This window comes from Pseudorasbora parva, chromosome 13, assembly GCF_024679245.1.
Source record: "Pseudorasbora parva isolate DD20220531a chromosome 13, ASM2467924v1, whole genome shotgun sequence".
In the NCBI taxonomy this organism is placed as follows: domain Eukaryota; kingdom Metazoa; phylum Chordata; class Actinopteri; order Cypriniformes; family Gobionidae; genus Pseudorasbora; species Pseudorasbora parva.
This window is the reverse complement of record NC_090184.1, coordinates 23,820,931-23,843,917: the sequence shown is the minus strand read 5'-3', so window position 1 is coordinate 23,843,917 and position 22,987 is coordinate 23,820,931. Positions and strand designations below refer to the sequence as shown.

The 22,987-nt window shown below is 37.8% G+C and overlaps 2 protein-coding genes across 2 annotated transcripts; both read right to left on the bottom strand.

The window, feature by feature from the left end:
* Window positions 1–9,758: 9,758 nt before the first annotated feature.
* Window positions 9,759–11,345, bottom strand: gadd45ga (growth arrest and DNA-damage-inducible, gamma a). Its single transcript, XM_067412598.1, has 4 exons — window positions 11,210–11,345; window positions 11,008–11,109; window positions 10,570–10,780; window positions 9,759–10,473 (listed from the first exon to the last, which is right to left on the bottom strand). The coding sequence occupies exons 1-4, from the start codon at window positions 11,260–11,262 to the stop codon at window positions 10,360–10,362; spliced, it is 480 nt and encodes a 159-aa protein (XP_067268699.1). The 5' UTR covers window positions 11,263–11,345; the 3' UTR covers window positions 9,759–10,359.
* A 2,746-nt stretch (window positions 11,346–14,091) lies between these two features.
* On the bottom strand, window positions 14,092–22,573 carry creb3l3l (cAMP responsive element binding protein 3-like 3 like). Its single transcript, XM_067413546.1, has 10 exons — window positions 22,441–22,573; window positions 21,637–21,768; window positions 19,036–19,366; window positions 18,816–18,913; window positions 18,035–18,127; window positions 17,855–17,961; window positions 17,319–17,387; window positions 17,130–17,214; window positions 16,873–16,963; window positions 14,092–15,305 (listed from the first exon to the last, which is right to left on the bottom strand). Exons 1-10 carry the CDS (start codon window positions 22,564–22,566, stop codon window positions 14,917–14,919), a joined length of 1,521 nt encoding a protein of 506 aa, XP_067269647.1. The 5' UTR covers window positions 22,567–22,573; the 3' UTR covers window positions 14,092–14,916.
* Between the last annotated feature and the right edge of the window lie 414 nt (window positions 22,574–22,987).

Sequence of the window (22,987 nt, the reverse complement as noted above, 5' to 3'; positions counted from 1 at the left end):
ATGCATTATGATTCAACCATACTGGAAAAAAGTATCTTGCTGCAAGTGCATATTAAAGTTGTGTAAATCATGTGAATATTCCACCAAATTTCATCCTGTGCACTTGATGGTGCAATATATATATATATATATATATATATATATATATATATATATATATATATATATATATATATATATATATATATATATATATATATATATATACTATTAATATTTGAATGTAACTTTTTATAAAAAATTCCCAGTTTGTCCAAAAACATAAAAAACAATAAATATAATGCCTTTAAACAATACTATATATATATATATATATATATATATATATATATATATATATATATATATATATATATATATATATATATATATATATATATAGTATTGTTTAAAGTCATTATAATATTAATAGTATTATTAATATGTGAGTATATAGATTTTTTACATTTGCATTACCTGTTGTGCAGCATATAATATCTCTATAATGTTATGCACTGTTAAATATGACCCAAATTATGTAAAATATTACTAACTAAAGGGTGAGGAACCTCTCTACACTGGATCAATGTCAATATCAGGCTGATGTTCCTGGAAAGGCATGAGAGAGAGAGAGCGAGAGCGAGAGCGAGAGCGAGAGCGAGAGAGAGAGAGAGAGAGAGAGACATGCTTTGAGTGTCTCGCTGTTTACTATTGCTTGTTTGGACATGTCAAGGGCATCAGATGGTGACCCTAACCTTTCAGATCCATCAACTAAACTTTTTCCGTCCCACACGGAGCAGCTTCAAAATGTCATTTCCCCTTTTTTATTTCCCCTGCGACTTTTGTTTGTTCATTTGTTTGCTTTGTACTCTGTCCACCTGCCTGTATGCGAAAGGTACAAAATAAAAAATAGAGAACGTAGCTCACCTGTAAATCGTCTTTTTCGTTTTGACCTATTGATCATGTCATATTTGATGATCACACTGTAATTGCCTAGCTGTTAAAAGGTCTCTTTGTGTTTGTCTTTCTATTGTCTCTTTGTTATGTAGCATATGTCTTTGATGACAAGCAGGTGCATTTATGGAGCTAAGACCCTCATAAAGATCTCTGGAGTCAGTGAGGCTTCTGGACTCCTTTGATACCCTTGGGTAATCCTGTTAAACTCTAGGGCTTCTTGTACTGAGACAGTTCTATCTTATCCTTTTGGATTAGAGAACTATCCCTAGTGAATTGGAGAGGCCCTATAATCTGTTTCGCTGAATCAAGCAGGCTAGAAATCAGTTAGTGATACTGTAAATTTGTAAACTTTAAACATTCCCCTTAACAGACAGACTGGACTTGTTCCTGTGTGCCGACATTTGTCTTAGTTTGTACAGTGAAACAATATACAGTGCTCAGTCATGCTGGATGAATATCCTAGATTACGATGCATTTATGAGGCCCAATTTAAAGGGGTCATAAACTGGCTTTTTTATTTTTGTATACTGTTGTCTGGGGTCAACTATTGACATTTGTGTGTTTTTTACTTTCAAAAACATCCTAATTAATAAGTAATAGGTTATTTTATACCCTGTTTTTAGCCTAGCTCCTGAAACACTCTGTTTTTAGGAGTGTCAATGCATGCATTGACGGGGCATTGAAGACTTGTGAGTAAACGCCCACTGCTATAACAGTTTTACATGAGGAATTGTTTTGAAAACTTCCAATTTTGAGAAACGGCAAACGGAATGCACATGTGTACGCATTTTTCAATGCAGTGCTAGCCTTGGCCCATACGTTCAAGTCGGATCCCGAATCGCAGGGCAATGAACAAACTCAAAAAAAGCCTGTGTCAGCGTGGATGTTATGTTTAGTTTGACACGTAGGCTACATAATCAGTAGATATCAAACGCAACAAAGTACTATTAAAAAAATATTTTTACTCACATAATTGTGTTGCATCATTCCTGTCAGATTCAGAAGCCAGTTTTTTAATCTCATCCTGTCAATAAATCCAGTCTCTTGTTTACAAACGAATCCGTGGTGAAATGAAGCGATGCAATTCTTCCCCACGTGAGCTGGATCTTCATTAACTCTTTCCCCGCCGCGTTTAAAAAAAAAAAGTTTTTTGACCATTTTCACAAAAATGTAACAGCCCTTAGAGAATATTTTGTTTTATAAATATCTAAGCATGCAATATATAAAAAAAGAGCTGACCCTCTTCTTAAAAAAACGTTTTAGCTTCTTCATGCATTCTTTTTCTTATCAACACTTGAATACGTTTTATGAAAAAAAGCTACATTTTGAACAAAAAGCTGAGAAAATCATGTTTTGTGAAAGACTGTATCCAGATGAACACAGATGGAGGTCGAGTCCATCAACACCCCTAATGTTGGCAAAATCATATAGCTCGTCCTGGGTCCACATTTCATTCAGTAACATACTTTTGATTTATATGATAAGTAATATTGATGATCATTTTCTCACAAATAACGGAAAAGTCAGTGTTTGGATGGCAAAAAGTTAAAAATATAGTTCAACCATTTTTGAAACTTTAATTTTTGGAGTCCGAAGGAAGCTTAATTCATGTTTGAAACATGCTATATAAGCTTTATTATATTGCTTGGAAGTTCAGTCTGGTTTAGCCTATGGTAGGCCTATGTTATTTACCGGAGTTTTTCCTCCTCCGTTTTAAAAAACAATCGCGTCCACACAAGCACGGTTTTAAAAAAAATTCTGTCCACATGAGAACGCAAAACTACGCTATGATTGGCTGCCTGATTTCCGTATGGGTCCCATTCACTGCACCGATGCACATTGCACTGACTGAGGGATGCCATGGGCTCAAGTGAAACACTTCCTACAAGTTCCTTTGCTTTGGACTCAGTGACAGGTAACTGTATACACAGGTGCAGGGCCGAAGTGGACTGTAATAGCTTCACACACTTGCTTTACTATTTTGTATTATTGCATTCTGGCGCCTTTGTTCTGCAATACAATGAAATAACTGAACATGTATCTGTAGGATATACGTGTGATAAGCGCTGTTAGTGAAGTCCACCGCATAGAATCGACTCACGTAAATCATAAGGAGATGTGGAAAATCTGATATCAAACAAAGGAAAGAACGGCGCGCACTTCAATTTAAAAAGCCGAAATCTCCGGTTTCACCATCTACACGACAACGCTGTAACCGGAGTTTCTAAAAATCTTCACCCTGGCCGGAGTTTTCAAAAAAGTCTGGTTTTAGTAACCGGATACAGCGTTTGCGTGTGGACGAACAGCCAAACCGCGTAGAAAAAGCTGCGGTTTTGAAAATACCCGTGTTCGTGTGGACAGGGCCTCAAGTCACAGAGAGGCACATTTACAGATCAAGCATTTGCTGAGCCAGCTGTCAATCAAAGCTTTTCTCTGACTAGCAAGGAAGTTTTCAGATCTGAAACTTATATTTGTATATTACCATGACCTTTTTTATATATCAAAAGCTCAAGGGAAAGTTGATTTCTCAATTTATGACCCCTCTAAGTTTTTAAAGAACTTTTCTTTTTGAAAGGAAATTTCCTTCTATATCTTCTGTTTTTTTCAGTGTATTGCTGCTATGAGCTGAGTAAGTCAGACTGCTTTGGGTAGCACAGCTGCTTAAAACTCCTGGCCTAAATTTATCCTGACACTTTCTCTCGCAGGGTGTTGAGATTATGGTTTTTAAAAAGTTGATCTTCTTTAGACTTGACACGGTGGATAAAAGTGACTATGCTGAAAAACCAGCACAGCCATAAAAACACTTTTTGTCAAATAGATTAATTGCAATTAATTGCATCCAAAATAAAAGTTTGTGTTATGTGTGTAGGCTACTGTGTACTGTGTATAATTAATATGTATATATAAATACACACACACATGCTTGTATATATTTAAGAATTGATATTCATATATATATATATATATATATATATATATATATATATATATATATATATATATATATATATATATATATATATATTCCAGTAAGTATTTCACAGTCTAGGTTAGGGGTCTCCACACTAGGTCCTGGAAGGCTGCTGTCCATCATTTAAGCGCAGTTAACAGTGATTACAATGTGTTTGGTTTCATTTCTTTGACATGTCCACGTTCTAGAGGACTAGTCTTTTCTTGGGCCATGGTTAGATGTTTATTAAACTTTTCACCGAAAACCCATATTTTGCCTTGTTTTAGCCTATACGTGTTTGGACGGCTAATAAACATCTTTTAAATGCAAAACTGATTACTGGGGAACATCTCACGCACCTAAATGATGTGGCAGTGGCACAGTGGTTCAGGTTGTCTACAAACCAGAAGATTGGTGATTCCATCACAGGTTTCACCTGGCCAAGTGTCAAGGTGTCCATGAGCAAGACACCTAACCCCAGCTGCTCCCAACAAGTTGGATTGTGCCTTGCATGGCTGACAGCGCCCTTGGTGTACGAATGAATGAATGAATGGGTGAATGTGAGTCAATAAAGTGCTTTGATGGCCGTGGGTCTGTTGAAAGCCCTATAAATGCAGTCCATTTAGCATATAATCCTAATGTGTCTCAAATCCTGCATTATTTTTCATTTAGTGATACATTTTGCATTTTAAAAGCAAAAATGTTTTCTTGTTGGAAAAGCCATTTTACTCAAGAAAATGGCAGCTTTAAATAGGAATCCGTACATTCTGGAGTTTCACATTAGGGCAAACAATTCCTTACTCAGATTTTGCTTGTGTTCAAGCTGGGCTCGTGAATTTGGTGCATTCATTGCAACACTATTTACAACGGACAATGGATCTTTATTTGACCATGCATTTCACCCAATTGTCGCTAATGTGACTCCTTTATTGCTTTTACAAAAATATTGTGCCAGATGCCATTAAGAATGCTTTAGTCACTCTAATAACACCTTAAGAATTTTACCTCATACTTCTCTTTCTTGGCCTCTGAATTATCCGACATTTCATGCATGTCTGTATGAAAGCGTTTGAGAGTTATTTTATTAAAAACTCCTTATGTAGCTCACATTTGGCAATCTGCTGTACCTGCAGTGGCATCTGGCACAGACTTTCAGATATCTCAGGAATGTGGTGAGGCACATAGTGCAGATATCACAACATACCTACTGCACTTCATGTCTGTACAGTTCTGCATTTGATACTGATATTTCATGAATGTCAGCTCTGCATTCTGACATAACTCACATAGATGCTTATACCGACATGTTTAGGCATCATATTTGGGCATTTGCAGCACTGCCAAATTTGTGGCCATGCTTTTCCCACGATGACGGCATTGCACAGACACATGACTACAAAAGATAACATTAAAATGTCAGGAATGCTGACGTTGTCTTCCACCCTGCAATACTGCCTTAATAGTAGATCAAGGCGAAGGAATGCAGAAGAATCTGTGCAGCATGTGACCCGTGAATATCACGGCACTGCACCGCACTCATACCACACAGTTCTGGCCTGAATGTAGTGTCTGTACAATGCTATTCTGGGCCTGTTAGTTCATGCACTCTCAGATCAGAGCGGGTTACATAAAGAGCAGCCAATCGTAAGCAGGAGATCACAGACTTCTCTGCAATGGTAAAGGTACTGCGTATTCAAAAAGTACATTGAGTTTATCTGTTCCACGCTACTTTAATCATGCATGATTTGCTTCATGCTTCATTATATGCAATATTGCAAACTTGAATAAAAACAGTTTACCAAAAAACGTTCGTTCTTCTGTTGAAAACAAAAGAAGATATTTTGACGTTTCCATTTTTCATCAGGTCATTTGTCCATAGAATTCATTTTTGCATGAACTTTAACAAGGGAAAGCCAAGTTGAGTTCTAAACTTCACTATGAACTTTATATCTGAATGTATTTATATTTATATTTAACCATTTAGCAGACGATTTTATCCAAAGCGACTTATAAATAAGGGGGGCAATAGAAGCAACAAACCAACAATGAGTAGATAGAGTAGAATAGTAACTGTTAGTATTAATGGGTCAAGTGTAGATGAAAAACATGATTTAGCCCTTCTTTGAAAACGACTAAAGACTCAGCAGCTCGAGTTGAGTCAGGCAGGTCATTCCACCAGGGAACAGTCAAGGTAAAGGTCAGTGAAAGTGATTTTGTGCCTCTTTGGAATGGCACCACAAGGCACCATTCACTTGCAGAACGCAAGCTTCTGGAGGGCACATAGGTCTAAAGTAGTGAGTTTAGGTATAGGGGTGCAGAGCCAGTGGTGCCTTGAATGCAAATTGACGAAGAGAGCTGTGACATGTGGTCTATTCGGTTCATTAAAGACCACTCTCGCAGTCTCGATGCTGCGTTCTGGATCAGTTGCAGAGGTTTGACGGTGCATGCTGGATGGCCTGAGAGAGAGCTTTACAATAGTCTAGTCTATGGAACAAGAGCTTGGACAAGGAGTTGTGTAACATGTTTTGACCTTCTTTTACCGTATGAAAAAGCTATTTCTCAACTGCTTAGCTCTGAAGAGCTTGTGCACAAGCATTGAATCCATGGCATTTGGGTGCCATCCTATTTACGGTTGCTCAGCGAATATTCACTGTCAAAAATCCAGTCATTTCGAAAGGAATCCACACGATCAGGAATTTTGCGTAAGGCTGAAAGAATTCCCTGTGCAAATTTTTGCATTGGGTTCAGGGTTATTATAGTGAATTAAAACTAAAACCATAACAATAAACTTAAACATCTTTTATTTTATTTCAGCAAGTTGTAGGGCTGTAACGATATGTGATATGAAATCGAAAATCGCAATACGCAGGTCCACGAACCTGTATCGCGATGTGAGAAGGCAGAATCGCGACACACCCCTTCCAACTCCCAGAATTATCCTTCCTGTCCAGGTCCAACTTTTAAGTCAGCATTATGGCAACATTTCAGCTACCCAGTGGAGAACAAGGATGGCAATCGTGTAGTTGACAAGACCCACACAATTTGCCGTAAGTGTTTCAAGAAGCTTCCCCAACCGGCCGGCAACGTGGTGTGAGCGTGGCGTTTCTGTTGCGTGTCATCCGCGGGGCGGCTGCATGATGTTTTCTCTTTCTTTGCACACCAGAAGCATGTCTGACGCGGCGCTTCTGTTGGTATTGATGTACAGGAGGCCCTATACTTCATGTTAAATATATATTGCCTATTGGTACCGCAAAGAAAACGTCGGCAGTAGCCTATTGACCATACAGATATATGGTATTGACGGCAAAATAGGCTACAGAATACTGTACAGAATAAAACTGTTTTGTCCCCCCCATATCGAGGTTTGTATCGTACCGTGGGTCAAAAATCGTGATATGAACCGAATCGTGGGTTTGGTGTATCGTTACAGCCCTAGCAAGTTGTCATGGCAACATTTCGCATTTTCTTTTCTTTTTTCGGCTTTGGATGCTGACTTGAAAGTGAAGGTTTTCCCATCGTGTGTGAATCGCAGGATACAGAAATCTGAAACGGATCCCTTTCTGATACAACATTGTTTTTAATGTTCTTGAAGGCAGTGCGCTTCTTAGAAAGTGCCGCACTTAGGTTAGGATAAAATCTAAGCCTCGTCCCTCGGTACTGCAGTTCCTGTTGCCTGGCTATATATTTATAGAAAATTGTCAAAAGACACCTGACCTTTTTTTGCCCACACAATTTTGCTAATGTGACTGCACATTTAGTCTAACATCATGACCTTGTGAAAATTTAACACTGAAGAGTGTCTATACAGTCTGCACATCCCATTGTTCCTGATTCATTAGACCCAGAGAACACTATGTCTGTGGCTTGTGATCAGAGCAAGCATTAGTGCTAACAGATGCCAGTACTACTGTCTGGGTTGAGTCACTATAGCTGCAGGGCTAACAAAGGAGGGGCACATGTGTGCATTGCAGACATCAAGCCAGCTGCAGAGTGGTTTTCAGGGTAAAGTGTTTTTTTCTTGGTGTTTTGAAGCCTTGTGCACCTGTGAACACAAATGAAAAGACTAAATGTTTTAATCGGAGGGGAGTAAACAAGTCAGTGCAGTTTATAAGGTGGTGAGTCGTGTACTGCTGAAACTTTGAAACGCACTTGGAAGATTGACTTTTTTACTCACGTTTCCTGAAAAGTACTGTGGAACTTCAATGTGGTTTTCACAGAAGGCCCCTTGGTCTCTGAGAAAAAAACTCAATGCTTTGGCCGGAAATATGAATGTGTTTTGTATTGACAGCATGTGAGAGCCCGTTGGTAGTCACATGCAGCACAATCTCCATTGAGCAGGTGACAGATGTGCGAGTTGCTTAAGTCATTCAGCATTTGCAATCTCACTGACTGTGGGGAAAACAATGACCAGACAGTGGAGGGTAGACATATTACAACATTTCATTTTTAAAAAGTGTGAAATCTTGATGTAGATTCGACACCGTCCCCTCCCCACTTTCTATAAAAGCAGTTCACCCTGAAACAGAACAAAGACATTTTTTCTTGAAATGGTTGTCTGTTTCTGCAAAGATGTAGACAGCTTTGTTGAAAAGACAGCAAGCCATCCTATCTGTCTAGACCTTGTGTTCTGCTTGTTGAGTGAACTGTCTGTCTGCCTGTCTAATTGGTTTTTAATTACTCTCTAGTTCATGTATTTATACACACAGTAAACTGGGAATGAATGTCAAATGATATTTAATATTCTCATTTGTCACAACTGAGATATTTGAAGTTGTTTTAGGCACTCCTTTCAAAGGAAATGTACGTGGCTGTTTGTTACTAGAATGACCTTAAGGGGATCTCCATGGTATCTCCATTGTAATTGACCCAGTTTCTTGTCTTTAATGCATTAGCTGAATTAATGCAAGTTAACTGCAAAGATCAGTTACTATCTGAGGGAGTGTTAGATTCTTTTTTTGTGAAGCGGCTCTCTGCTGTTCTTTGTTTTCAAAAGCAGGTGTGTGTTTCTTTGTGCATGCATGTGCTTTAGCTCTCTTGTCGGTTGACTTTGAAGTGCACAAAGACTTTTCAGCCACTACCTGAAATGCTCTTTTAAGTTTTGATACACTTTGCTTTGGGCATTTGCCATTAGTACACAACACCTGGTGCAAGTGTTGGCTGTTAAACACATGCAGCTCTTTGCAGAAAATTCCCAGTGATGTAACTTCTGAGTCTGTGAGCTGCGGAGCTGACTGGACAGCATATCTAGAGATCAAAAAACCCACAAATGAGTAACTGTCTTACTGGTAATTTGGCACCCTTTCTCTTGTAAACCACAAACCATACGCACAACAGCATTTAGGTTTAAATTGAGTTAGTAGAGATAGCAAATTATATTTCCATTAACGTTTTAGTACTACTGTACTGTAATGTATTTGCATTTCCAAATAGTTATTTAATTAAATCATTTTTAATGCAAAAAAAAGAGAGCATATTAGACTTAAAATCCTTAATGTACGACCTTTACAGTAAAAACAGCTGAACGTCTACTTGTCGAGTTTAGCTCAATTAGTCATCTAACGGATCTGGCTCTACCCCTCCTCTGCTCCAAATGGATGGTGCAAAACCTACACATGACAGAAGTCAGTCCCCCATTTCAAAGGGGGCCCTTCAGTTGAGCAAGCGGTTTAAAGAAAGCAGCTGGTGCATGGGTGGTGAAAGGTCAGGCTGCGCTTGGAGAGATGCCAGTTTCTCTAGTGCAATCGCAACCTCTCTTTCCCCCATGTAGCCTGAACTGCCCTGAAATCCCTCCTCTGATGTAACTGGGTGAGAATAAAGCACATTTCTGCAAGCTGACAGCTTTGGGAGGGGGGAAAAAAAAAACATACCATAATTGCATTTGTAAGATATTTATTTGAAAAGTTATTGCAAAAAAGGGTGGCTTCTTTGCCACAATTTGACACTTGTGAATATTTGACAAAATAAAGCACAACTTCATAATACCAACAAATACTGTAGGAAAATCCATATTTTCCCCCAGGATATCACAATAGACAAGTTACACTACTGCCCATGTAATATTTTTCAGATAATGTCCCAAGTGTACATTCTTCAAATTCTTCAAAATATCACTTAAACTTAGTTCCTCTTTAAAATCCACATCACACCAATTCCATGGCTCTTCGCCTCCGACAGTTTCATAAACGTGCTCTCACAGTCCACCTCTCCTTTTCTCTTCTATTGTCTCCATGATGCCACCACAATAGATTTGAGTGGCACAGGAGCCTTGACTTTTCCATGCTCGTCCCAAAAAAAATCTGAACGTCAGCCTTTCCAGGACGGCCAACTGTACGCTGGGTCAGTCCACTTATCTTCCCGTTGTGTGGGTAATCCAGACAATATCTCAAAGCGTTTTAGCTTTGCACCGGTGTACCCTTCAGGATGGATGCATTCGACTTGTTTCATTCATGTGAACATGCCAAAGGCATCTCCTATCAGCGTTCCGGCAGAGTAATAGTCGGCACCCATTCGTAGACATTGCGACTCTCCTCACAGAACAAACCCAATTTCTCAAGAGCAGAATCTTTCCAAGAGTCAGAATTGGGGCTCTTTGGAAGGAAACAAAAAGAAGCAATATTAATATCACATGCAGATGTAGTGCAAATGTAGGTGTAGATGCAATGGAAAGGAGGAGATCTACTCACCGTTACAAGTATGCAGTGTGCATCCTTTGGTTCCTCATCCTGAACGCTGCCCACGATGTCTGCAAGGCGTTCGATGTCATTCACGCGAACAATGTTGATGTCGTTGTCGAAGCAGAAGGCTTGAATGAGAGTGAAGTGGATCTGCAAGGCGATGTCACATTCGTACTCCTCATCTGTGGCCAGGACGCAGAAAGCCACACTGTCTGGGTCACTAAAGTTTCACAAAGGAGAAATATTGATTAGGGAGCGGTTCAACATGTTCTGCTTGCATATGTGCATAAGGATGCAACTCTTGACTCACTAAAGGACTAGGCAATTGAAAACCCCATAGGTCTAAGATATGGTATTCTATATGCTAGTTATGGACTTAATACTAAAAACAGCATATTAGCCTAACTAATAATATAAGCTTTTTTGAAATAGAAATCAGATACTTACACATTCATGACTTGTGCAGACTCATATACCCCAACGGTAAGACAGTCCTGCTTTTTAGCAGAGACCAGGAGCTCCTCTAGTGCTGTTCCTGCACTCTGCATTCTGGAGAATACAACCGGTTTGTTAGTCCATATATTTTACGTAGCATTTGAGAGATACAACATAATTAACGATAACTCCATCAACTGAGCAAGACACTCACCTATCGCCAGTAGTAGCTGCGTTATCTTGTCCACTAAATTCTTCAAAAGTCATTGTTTTAAGTCCACGTTGAGTCGCGTTTTGCGTGTGTTTTCTCTGCTGTGAGCTGTGAGTTTGTGATGCCGTGTCAAGCGCTGGCTGTGTTTTATACGGGATCAGAGGAGTTTCTCGGCAGTGGGCGGACATTCCGCTCGTACTTCGTTCTGATTGGCTGGCGGCACGGGTGTATGTAAGTGACTCTGATGCAAGTGCCTTGACTGTAAACAGCCCACGTGGTTGTTCAAACATCACTCCATCAACAACACAAAGCGAGCACGGCTCGTGCTCTTTCTTACTGCTTATGTACAAACTGTGTTGATGTTGTTGAGTTAATTTTATTCTTTAATATTTCATCTCAGGATAGCAGAGTTATTGTGACGGAACTCCCTCATGCTCATTTGTTTTTGCATTTATTTATAGGCCTATTGTTTTATAATATTTTATTAATACAGAATCATAAGCCTATCCCTCACTGCAAACATATGTAGATTTTCAATTAGGACTTTATTTAGCATATTTACTTCTTTGCAAAGTAGCCCAAGTGAATTCAGGTGTTGGTCGTTGTTATTGCTCCAGCTTAAACAGCTAAAAAATAGTTTGTTCCATGTATTCAGCAGGGTTACTGCCCTTGTGGGGACATTGCCCCCCACATGTAGGCTAAGCAAAACATGATCGCGCGCGCGCGCGCACACACACACACACGCACACACACAGGCAGACAGACACAAACAAAGACTGGTGAGTGAGGCACACGCCACTCTTTGGGATTTGTAAAGGAGTCTTTCTAATTTACGTGTCTTTTGTCGTGTGCCAATGACTGCTTAGACGGCCTTATGGCAGGAATAATAGCCCCATGATGTCCCACCTGCCCCCAGGCTTTGTTACACCCTGCGGAAAGTGTGTCCAGTGAGATCAAGAGCCAAAACTATTGTTCCCACTTTATGGAAGTGAGTTCAATGCATACATAAATAAACACAAATATCAGATATCAATATGCTACAATTTGCAATTACGTTTAAACTCTTGCAGCTTCTGAAACGGTAAACATTAGACAATCAATTAATCAGTCATCGAAACAGCATGCAAGCACATCAGACTACAACATCAAGACCTTTTCAAACCGGTGTAAATTATTGGAAGCTCTTCGTAATTCTGTATGCAGTACTTGATGACCAGTATTTGTTTGCTGGTCAACTGGTCTACAGTCTGGTTTTAATGAGGTTTTAGACACTTATAGTCAGGACTGCATAGTTGAAGACCACTACTGCAGCCGGGAAGAGCATGACTTGATATGCTTCCAACTTTTAAAGTAGTTTCTAATAATACGTCAAACTCTGTAATTACTAATATATGGCGGCATCTAGCGGTTGTGCATATATAGCGCAGTGTGGCCAAGCCCTAGATGCAAGAGACACATTTGCTCATCAGCTCATAGCACAGGGAGTATTTGCTCGCTAAACACTCCACGAATGCATGCATCTGGAATGCTACACATTTTACCACCGTAAAAATTTACACCTGATGATCGGCCGTGGAATATTATCAATAGATTTATTGTTACTCCTCTTCAGAGCAACCGGTGCAGAATGATAATGCGAGTTCTGGCGCCATCTGCAGGTACAACAAGAAGTTACATCACCGATTTATCAGCTGCCCAAATATATTTAAATTGCCCTAAACTCTCGAATTTACTCTTCTGAATATCTGAGAGTTTTCACATTATACTGTGTACACAATGATAATTTGTGAATATATGAGCTTCTTTTGAGGCTGCGACTTTTTTGTGTCAAATATATTTAGGCCTACTTTAGCCTAGGCACACTAGATTTGCATCTCAGCACATTTGCATTAAATCAGACGCGATAATTGTGGCTTCCATAGGTTAATTTGTGTTGATTTGCATTTTTTTTCTAGCAGCCAAAATAGAACATCTGGTTGTAATAACATGCTTGGGCATGTACAGAAGATTGACCTAGCTTCAATGTAAGATCACTTAGATCACTTTCTAAGAATCCCAGTAGTGTGTATGTGTGTGTGTGTGTGTGTGTGTATATATATATATATATATATATATATATATATATATATATATATATATATATATATAGCCTATATATATATATATATATATATATATATATATATATATAGCCTATATATATATATATATATATATATATATATATATATATATATATATATATATATATATATATATATATATATATATATATATATATATATATATATGAGGAACAGAAAATAGTGTGGTTAGGCAGTATATATTGGAAAATGCTAAACCACACAATTTTCTGTTCCTCAAGTAAATAAAATATTAACCTATATATTGTTTCTTTAGTAGAGAAAACGCTGTACTTCTTAAAATAACCAGTTCTTTATTTACCCTTGTCTAGCAAACAAGCAGAGCAGAGACGTTTAGCACATACATTCACAATAGGGGCAGGGTGGAGTTATGATGACTGACAGTTTGAGGATCCAATGGAAATAGGAGGTTAAGTCACGAGCTGTTTTAAAAACGTTTCATTGGTTAAATATTTGTAAAACCCACAGAAGGGTGACCGAAAGAAGTTATGCAAGACAAAATATGACAATACTAGGTTTCTAATATTTAAAATTTGGTTAATTTATTTTAGAAAGTAATGTACATTGAGAGTAAAACTATACACTATTAGAGTAAAATAATAACTTTAAAAATATTAGTCAAAATTCCAGATATGTGAATGCCTAATCATAAGCATCATACCTAGAATTATACGTAATTCTTTATTGTTAATTAGTTGTCTTAGTTCAGTTTTCATTGTGATGAATGACAAAAAATGCATGTTTATAGTAAACTGATCATTTTTAATGAATAATTACATGATCAAGACAAATAAACAGTTCACGAACATTCCAAGTTTCTAGACACATCAGTGCATCATATGACCAAAGATTGAAAGAAATCAATAAAAAGGCTAAAATGTCTTTTAAGAAACAAAATATCACCATCAAAAATGACATAAAAAATGCTTCTGACACAGCAGATCATGACATTTGTTTTGTATGTATATACAGTACATATATAGACATAAACACCATATTATTATTATGTGGATATGTGCAACACTTAACCCCCTCTAAAAGGTACATTTAAAGCTACATTTACAGCGATTTAACAGAAGGGGTTCTTAACCCACAAAAATTGCACAAGCAGAAAACAACCTTTACAAAAAAAAAAAAAAAGGCTTTCCCTTATCTAAATACACTCCCATGTCACTGATAATTTTTCAGTAGTGGAATCTCTTTAAGCATGTGGTTCCCTTACTAAAAAAGGGAAAATAATATTTTACTAAATGCCCAAACGTCCTAAAATGTCTCAAGTAATGCAGACAAATGAATACATTTTCTAAATGTACTAAAACTCAATGGGGACGCAATGCAGAGTTCAATACAATATAACTCCATGTTTCCATTGAAAAATAATCTGTGCAGTTGAAAATAAACAATAATGACTGGGTGTCATAAAAAGTGCTATTATAGCATGACAGTAGATCCATGTAAAATATACAAATAAGAGAAAGTGGTCAGACTGTGATGCTACTTTGAAGAGAAATGGCTATACTGAATTTTTTTATCTAAAACAAAGCAAGGTTCGTTTTAGAAGCTTTCCTACATTTCATCAGATCGGTGCTGTTGTATTATAACGGACGTGGGCTTCTGCTCCATCCAGCTCTCCTTGGTTTTGCTCTGCCCGTCGTAGATCACCGGAGATGACGCAGAGTTCCTGTGAGACTCTGAGAGAGCTCCGTCCGCTTTGAGATCTGACTGGGGAGCAGCGGGGAAGTCAGCGGATGAGTTGCTGTTGACACCAGACTCAGAGTCAGACTGCTCGACCCGTTGGTAGTCAGGTGTGTGGTTCTGACCGCCGGACAGCAGCACCTGGTTATTCTCTATGGTGGCCACTAGGAGGACATCCTGATCCGGCACTTCTATAGCAGAGGTGGATATAATGTCCTCTTTCAAGGGAGCTGGGTAAGACCGCAGGGCACGGGACATCCCTAGAAAGCAGAGGAAAATTGATTTATTGCGATGAAATATTGCAACACCAATCCCTTTCTGCACTTTTTACAATATAATAATGTAAATTGATTTTATATCTTTATTAAAGGTGCACTATGCAACTCCGCTAGAAGGAGCCAAATTTTAAAAAAGGCGTAGTTTGATGACGTGAAGTTTGAGCACAGCATCTTGGGACATGTGGTCTATGTGGAAAATAGGACTCGGAGAAATGTTCATGGATGCGGTTATTAACGTTACTGTAGTATGAAGCAGAGCAGGACCGAGTGCTGTGGAGCTGAGTAAGGCAATTGGAGGGATTGTTAATTAGATGAACAACACACATATCGAGCAGCGGGACTTTTATTACGACGGGATGGGACACAGTTCTGATTTTATTACTTCAAATAAATGTTTATTTTTATGGATATATGCTAGCCTGGATGCCAGCCGAACTCAGCCCCACCCACAACATTTGAGCTCGGGCAGTTCAGTCTGGACTTGATCAATAGAGGAGTGATTATGCCTGAACAGAAACTGTTCAGACCAATGAAATCATCAGGGCGGGCTTTAGACAATGACGGACAGATGATCAACAGTAGCGTAATCATGCACGTCATCAAAGGCGCTTGGGTGGAATTTGTTCGAATCCTAAACTGAGAACATGTTCGTATATGATGCACCTTCACTATTTCTCTCAGAAATGATGATCGTGTTGGTAAGTATTCTGTGTATCCTTAAATTCGTTTACACTCATCTTTGTCTTCTAACGTTACTTATTCCAGCTTGCATGCAGATAGGGTTGCCAAGTTTTTACAACAAAACCGCCAACTACTAGCCCAAAACAAGCCCAATAGCTTTTAGGGAGGGGTTCTCTGGAAAAAAAATGGCGTTTGGGGGGTAAAATGTGTGTTATATTGGCATGGTTGCCTGATAAAATTCGCATTCCTGGGTCTATATATCACATAATTGAGGTCGCTTCAACCCGCGGACATGGAAAACAATCCGTGGTAAAACCGTAGACTTGGCAACACAGTGCAGTTGAGTTCTATTGACATTTGAAAACTAACGTTACGCGTTGCTCTGTTGCGCTGATTGGTTGTAGGTCTGTAATATTTATATACATTTTTGATTTTTTTAACAATATTTTTAATAATTGTTTAGTCACCCAGAAATATTATTATTTTTATAGAATATTGCAGTATTTCTTATAAATTATTTATCTGTGAGGGCGGGACAACCAGTCACTCACGAGATCACAGCAATAGCAAACCACAACCATCCAATCAACTCCTGATGGACAAAATCAAGTCGTGCTCCTACATCACGTTCGAGAAGCTGTTTCATTCGGATATACGGCAAAATAGGGAAGAAAATCGAATTGTGACTTTAAATAAATGTGTTATTGATGTGGTGCTGAAACTGGTATTGAGAATTGTGAAGTTTCACCGGTACACCACTGATTTCTGAAATACCATTATTGTATAAGTAGAACCAAACATAGCAGAACAACAAGCAGGTCTACATTCCACACTACCCTACAGGAACAATGACAAACATTGTGCTCACCTGTAGATGACGTATAGAGATCTTTCTGATTGCTGCTGCCAAAAGGATTGACTGAGGGGAAAATTATCAGACAAAAGGAAAGCAGGAACACCTGGAAAAGTGACAACAGAGAAGGTCAAGAAACGCATCACACAGCCATTGTATTCACGTAAGACAGAGCGTTCAGATTACATGCTGGTGAAAGTTTAAACTCGTACGTCATATTTAATTCAAGATCAATACTGAGAGATAAAAATGTCACTGTGGTGAGTACTCACCATGATACAAGTGCTAGTCGTGGTGGTTTTCATTGTGGACATTTTCACCATAGCTTGCAGTTTTCTTAGCTGTTCAATAAGGGACCTAAAACAAAAATTATAGTTAATAGCATTTAGGTATTATCCAAACCTTCACTTAGATGAATTAAACAGAAAATAAAGTTGTGCCGACACATGATAAACACTTACATGTTTTGTTTCTGCAGCATCTCAACTTTCTTTTGTAATTCCTGGTTGTGAGCAGTGCAGATTGCCACCCTATGGACATACAAAACATTTATTTATATTATTAAATAAACAAAGTAATTCATTCAAATATTTGAACATTTGTTCTTTTGAACTTTCTATTTATTAAAGAATCCTTGAGCAGTAAATCAGAGTGATTTCTAAAGGATCTTAAAAAGTAATGATGCAAAAAATTCAGCTTTGCCCTCAACGGATTAAATTATATTACATTATATACTCAGTTATTTAAAACTGTAATAATATTTTACAATATTGCTGATTTTTTTTCTGTATTTTTGTATAATAGTAATGATTGTAATAATCAAATGTTTTTAAATACATGCTATATATTTCTATTATATATATCATATATATTATATATATATATTATATATTTATATAAATATATATCTGTATTCTTGAAATTAATTATAGATCATGGTTAACTGAGCTATAACAATAACAAACATTCAATATATAGTATGTGTCTCCACACTAACCTGTTTTCTAGGCCATCAACATAAACTTTCTTCTTCTTGCGACTCTCCTGAGCAGACTGCTTGTTCCGGATCTTTCTCCTCACCCTCTTCAGTGTCCGTTCCTCTGCCTGAAGAAACACAGTATTTTTACTTTGCAGTTCATATAAACTTCAATATTACATCGGAAACCATTTCTCTTACCTTTGTAAGAGGCATTTGAGTTGGAATGCTTGCACCTTCTTTCGCCAGAAGTCTCCTCTCCTCATCGGTCAAAACAATCTCCTTGAATTGGAACTGGAGACAGAATACACACATTATAGCCTCGTTCAGACGGTCAGTCCAAATCTGATTTGTGCATATCCGACTGGAATCTAATCATATTTAGCAAGAGTGAACAGCAAAAAAAGATCACATGAAAAGCTACATTCATATGTGGTTTGAACTCCGATTGGAAATCCATTGCTTTAATAGGATTTTGCATGGTTTATGTCACTTTCTCAAGACACGTAAACATGTCAGACGTTATAGGAAACATACTGAAAGTCCCTGTAGACACAAGGTTATGTTGAGTAGAAAATGACAATATAATGGAGGCATGTTGAATTTTGATACTGGTGGAGTAAAAACAGCAAGGAATAAAGCCATTCAGTGCCTTACGTTTCTGCAGATAAAGATGCAGTGGTCCAGCACAACGACTACACATTGTCATGTTGTAAATAAGACTACATCTCTATTGCAAACCCCTCCATGTTGCGGTTGCTGTTTTTGCCATGCCTACTAACGCAACGTCATTACCACAGAAACCAATGCAGTTATTCCGGAAAACGATAGAGCTCCATGGGACACACAAACCAGATCCGAACATTTGTGATACACAGTGTGGACAGTCAATCATTTAGATCAGATTCCAATCGGATAGAGAAATAATCGCATTTGGACTGGCAGTGTAAAAACAGCCTTTGTCTCATCATTTGAAATGTACCTGGTTGTCTGGTTTGCTGTTCTGTGTGAAGTCTTCAATTGTAAGCGAGCAGGGCGGCTCAGGGGAGAAATCATCTTCCATACTGACATCAAAATCATCTGACAGGAGGAAAATACACTTAAAATGGGATACTTAAATAAACTATTTGAACACATAAACAACACAAGAATGTTTCATACACCCGTTTACACCACAGCCCACCACAACATTACCAACTTACCAACATCTATGAAGACATCAGACTCAGGATTCTCTGAGCGGACACTCAGCAAGGCGTCTGTGTCCTGTGGGAGGGTGTAACAGTGGTCTGTCTGCACCACCTGGGCCTCGTAGCTCTCTGTCACACACTCGGAATAAAGCAGGGGTTCCAGGCCTGGGCTGGGGACGGTGTCTGTCTCGCTGCCATCATGTGGACTTTGGGGGGTGGTATCCTCAGAGATGCCACTGTCACTGCCATGAGGGGACTGAGACAAGCAGTTGACAGACAGACCATACTCTTCCTCGCCCAGAAGACTGCTGAGAAAGTCCTCTGTATCCATTCCATCTAGCATCTGCAACAATAAAAAAAATCAGCATTACCAAACACAATAAGTATTATATTATTATATAAATGATATTATCATTGTTACTACATATGTATATGTATATATATATATATATATATATATATATATATATGTGTGTGTGTACTAGTGCTGTCAAATCGATTAATCATATCTAACAACAGTTTTTTTATATAATATATGTGTTTGTGTGTATGTACAAAATTAAAGGGAAAAAACCCTGTAATATCGTGCTATTACATATTAAAATAATGGTTTTCTATTTCAATATACTCCAGTCTTCAGTGTCACACAATCCTTCAAAAATAATTAATATGCTGATTTATTATCAATGTTGGAAATAGTTTATATATGCTTAAACTAAGGTTGGAACCTGTGATAGGTTTGACAGGATTATTAATGAATAAAAACGTTAAATAAAAAAAAACCTGTATATATATATATATATATATATATATATATATATATATATATATATATATATATATATATATATATATATATATATATATATATATATATATATATATACACACACACACAGGTCCTTCTCAAAAAATTAGCATATTGTGATAAAGTTCATTATTTTCCATAATGTAATGATAAAAATTAAACTTTCATATATTTTAGATTCATTGCACACCAACTGAAATATTTCAGGTCTTTTTTGTTTTAATACTGATTATTTTGGCATACAGCTCATGAAAACCCAAAACTCCTATCTCAAAAAATTAGCATATCATGAAAAGGTTCTCTAAACGAATTATTAACCTAATCATCTGAATCAACTAATTAACTCTAAACACCTGAAAAAGATTCCTGAGGCTTTTAAAAACTCCCAGCCTGGTTCATTACTCAAAACCGCAATCATGGGTAAGACTGCCGACCCGACCCTGTCCAGAAGGCCATCATTGACACCCTCAAGCGAGAAGGTAAGACACAGAAAGAAATTTCTGAACGAATAGGCTGTTCCCGGAGTGCTATATTAAGGCACCTCAGTGGGAAGTCTGTGGGAAGGAAAAAGTGTGGCAAAAAACGCTTCACAACGAGAAGAGGTGACCGGACCCTGAGGAACATTGTGGAGAAGGACCGATTCCAGGCCTTGGGGGACCTGCGGAAGCAGTGGACTGAGTCTGGAGTAGAAACATCCAGAGCCACCGTGCACAGGCGTGTTCAGGAAATGGGCTACAGGTGCCGCATTCCCCAGGTCAAGTCACTTTTGGGCTACAGAGAAGCAGCACTGGACTATTGCTCAGTGGTCCAAAGTACTTTTTCGGATGAAAGCAAATTTTGCATGTCATTTGGAAATCAAGGTGCCAGAGTCTGGAGGAAGACTGGGGAGAAGGAAATGCCAAAATGCCTGAATTCCAGTGTCAAGTACCCACAGTCAGTGATGGTCTGGGGTGCCATGTCAGCTGCTGGTGTTGGCCCACTGTGTTTTATCAAGGGCAGGGTCAATGCAGCCAGCTATCAGGAGATTTTGGAGCACTTCATGCTTCCATCTGCTGAAAAGCTTTATGGAGATGAAGATTTCGTTTTTCAGCACGACCTGGCACCTGCTCACAGTGCCAAAACCACTGGTAAAGGGTTTACTGACCATGGTATTACTGTGCTCATTTGGCCTGCCAACTCTCCTGACCTGAACCCCATAGAGAATCTGTGGGATATTGTGAAGAGAAAGTTGAGAGACGCAAGACCCAACACTCTGGATGAGCTTAAGGCCGCTATCGAAGCATCCTGGGCCTCCATAACACCTCAGCAGTGCCACAGGCTGATCGCCTCCATGCCACGCCGCATTGAAGCAGTCATTTCTGCAAAAGGATTCCCGACCGAGTATTGAGTGCATAACTGAACATAATTATTTGAAGGTTGACTTTTTTTGTATTAAAAACATTTTTCTTTTATTGGTCGGACGAAATATGCTAATTGTTTGAGATTTTCATGAGCTGTATGCCAAAATCATCAGTATTAAAACAATAAAAGACCTGAAATATTTCAGTTGGTGTGCAATGAATCTAAAATATATAAAAAGTTTAATTTTTATCATTACATTATTGAAAATAATGAACTTTATCACAATATGCTAATTTTTTGAGAAGGACCTGTATATTATATATATATATATATATATATATATATATATATATATATATATATATATATATATATATATATATATATATATATATATATTACGGTCTATGGTATATAATTGCTTCATCTGAGAAAAACATGAACTGTACATGAAGGTTACGTACATCTTGCCCTGAAAGCAAATCATCTAGCAAGTTATTCCCCTCTGTGAAGAACAGATCACCGGATCCTGGGTCTTCATCTGGGAAGATTAGACCAAGCAGGTCTGTATTCTCCATATCCTCGCTTACTGACATCTAAAAGAGATTTAGATAAGTACAAATCGAATGAGACCAAATAAAACACGGTATATCCGCAGTGACGCTGCGCACTGACAGCTCGATCAAGTTCAGACCCCGCCCACTCATCATGTGACTGTAAATTCCGTCTTAAACAGGACCACACAAATGACAAATAACAACTTTACATCATTGATATTCAAGTGCGTGTTATAAGTCACAATCGCAAACATACAACGGTTGTATATGTGAGAAATAGTTTTAAAACCTAATAAAACCTACCGGAAACACATACAGTAACACGATGACAGCTCTCAGTACAGATTTTTACGGTCTATGGTACAGATAGGCTACTACTGTTACTATTGCCACGACTATAATTTAAATCTGATTTGGCTATATGAACCGATTTCCTATGTTCAAAACAGTGGGAATATGTTACGAAATATGTACAAATGTACTGATAGCCTACTAACAAACAATACTAGCAATAATAATAATAATCATAAAAATAGAATAATAGAATACTTATTGTAATAAATGATACATGGAATACATATCACGTAAATAAAGTATGGACTAAAGCATCTGGCTGGTCTGACATTTGACAACTTTACATTAACTGAATTGTGAGGAAATGTGAATTTTGCAGACATATCCTTCTAAAAAGGGTGTAAAATAAACTCTTACCTCTGTTGATCTTGTACCGAAACAAGATACGTTGACATATACAACAAATAGTAAGTGCCTTCTCTCTTTGTCTTGAAAGGCTGTTCCTGATGAAATCACCCTCCAACAAGGCAAAAATTGCGTCATCACGTAAGGGCGCATCAGCGCATGCACGTCTTTTGCGAAAGACTTCCTGGGAGTTGTAGTCTAATACATCATGACTCGAATAAGCCACTTATGAGAAGTCTGTACTTTTGTTTTATATATATATATATATATATATATATATATATATATATATATATATATATATATATATATATATATATATATATATATATATACATATACACACACACACACACACACACACACACAACTGGGATTCTGCGATTCTTAGAAAGTGATCTATAATATATATTTTATATATATATAAATATACAATCTATCCCCTAAACCTAAGTCTCAGAAAGTGAGAACTGTCCAAAATGTCCCCACTTTACTCTCTTTGTCCTCACTCAGATGGTCTAAAACTCAGACATATTGTTTTCACTAATAATTTCTGTAT

What these genes read in the sequence shown, in the direction of transcription:
- gadd45ga (XM_067412598.1), bottom strand. Translation starts at nt 11,262, where the DNA reads ATGACTTTTGAAGAATTTAGTGGACAAGATAACGCAGCTACTACTGGC. An exon ending in GCAGCTACTACTGGCGATAG is followed by an intron (nt 11,110 to 11,209) that starts GTGAGTGTCTTG and finishes TGTATTCTCCAG; the next exon opens with AATGCAGAGTGCAGGAACAG. An exon ending in CACACTGCATACTTGTAACG is followed by an intron (nt 10,474 to 10,569) that starts GTGAGTAGATCT and finishes TTCCTTCCAAAG; the next exon opens with AGCCCCAATTCTGACTCTTG.
- creb3l3l (XM_067413546.1), bottom strand. Translation starts at nt 22,566, where the DNA reads ATGACGCAATTTTTGCCTTGTTGGAGGGTGATTTCATCAGGAACAGCC. An exon ending in ATTTGCTTTCAGGGCAAGAT is followed by an intron (nt 19,367 to 21,636) that starts GTACGTAACCTT and finishes TTATTGTTGCAG; the next exon opens with ATGCTAGATGGAATGGATAC. An exon ending in TGATGTCTTCATAGATGTTG is followed by an intron (nt 18,914 to 19,035) that starts GTAAGTTGGTAA and finishes TCCTCCTGTCAG; the next exon opens with ATGATTTTGATGTCAGTATG.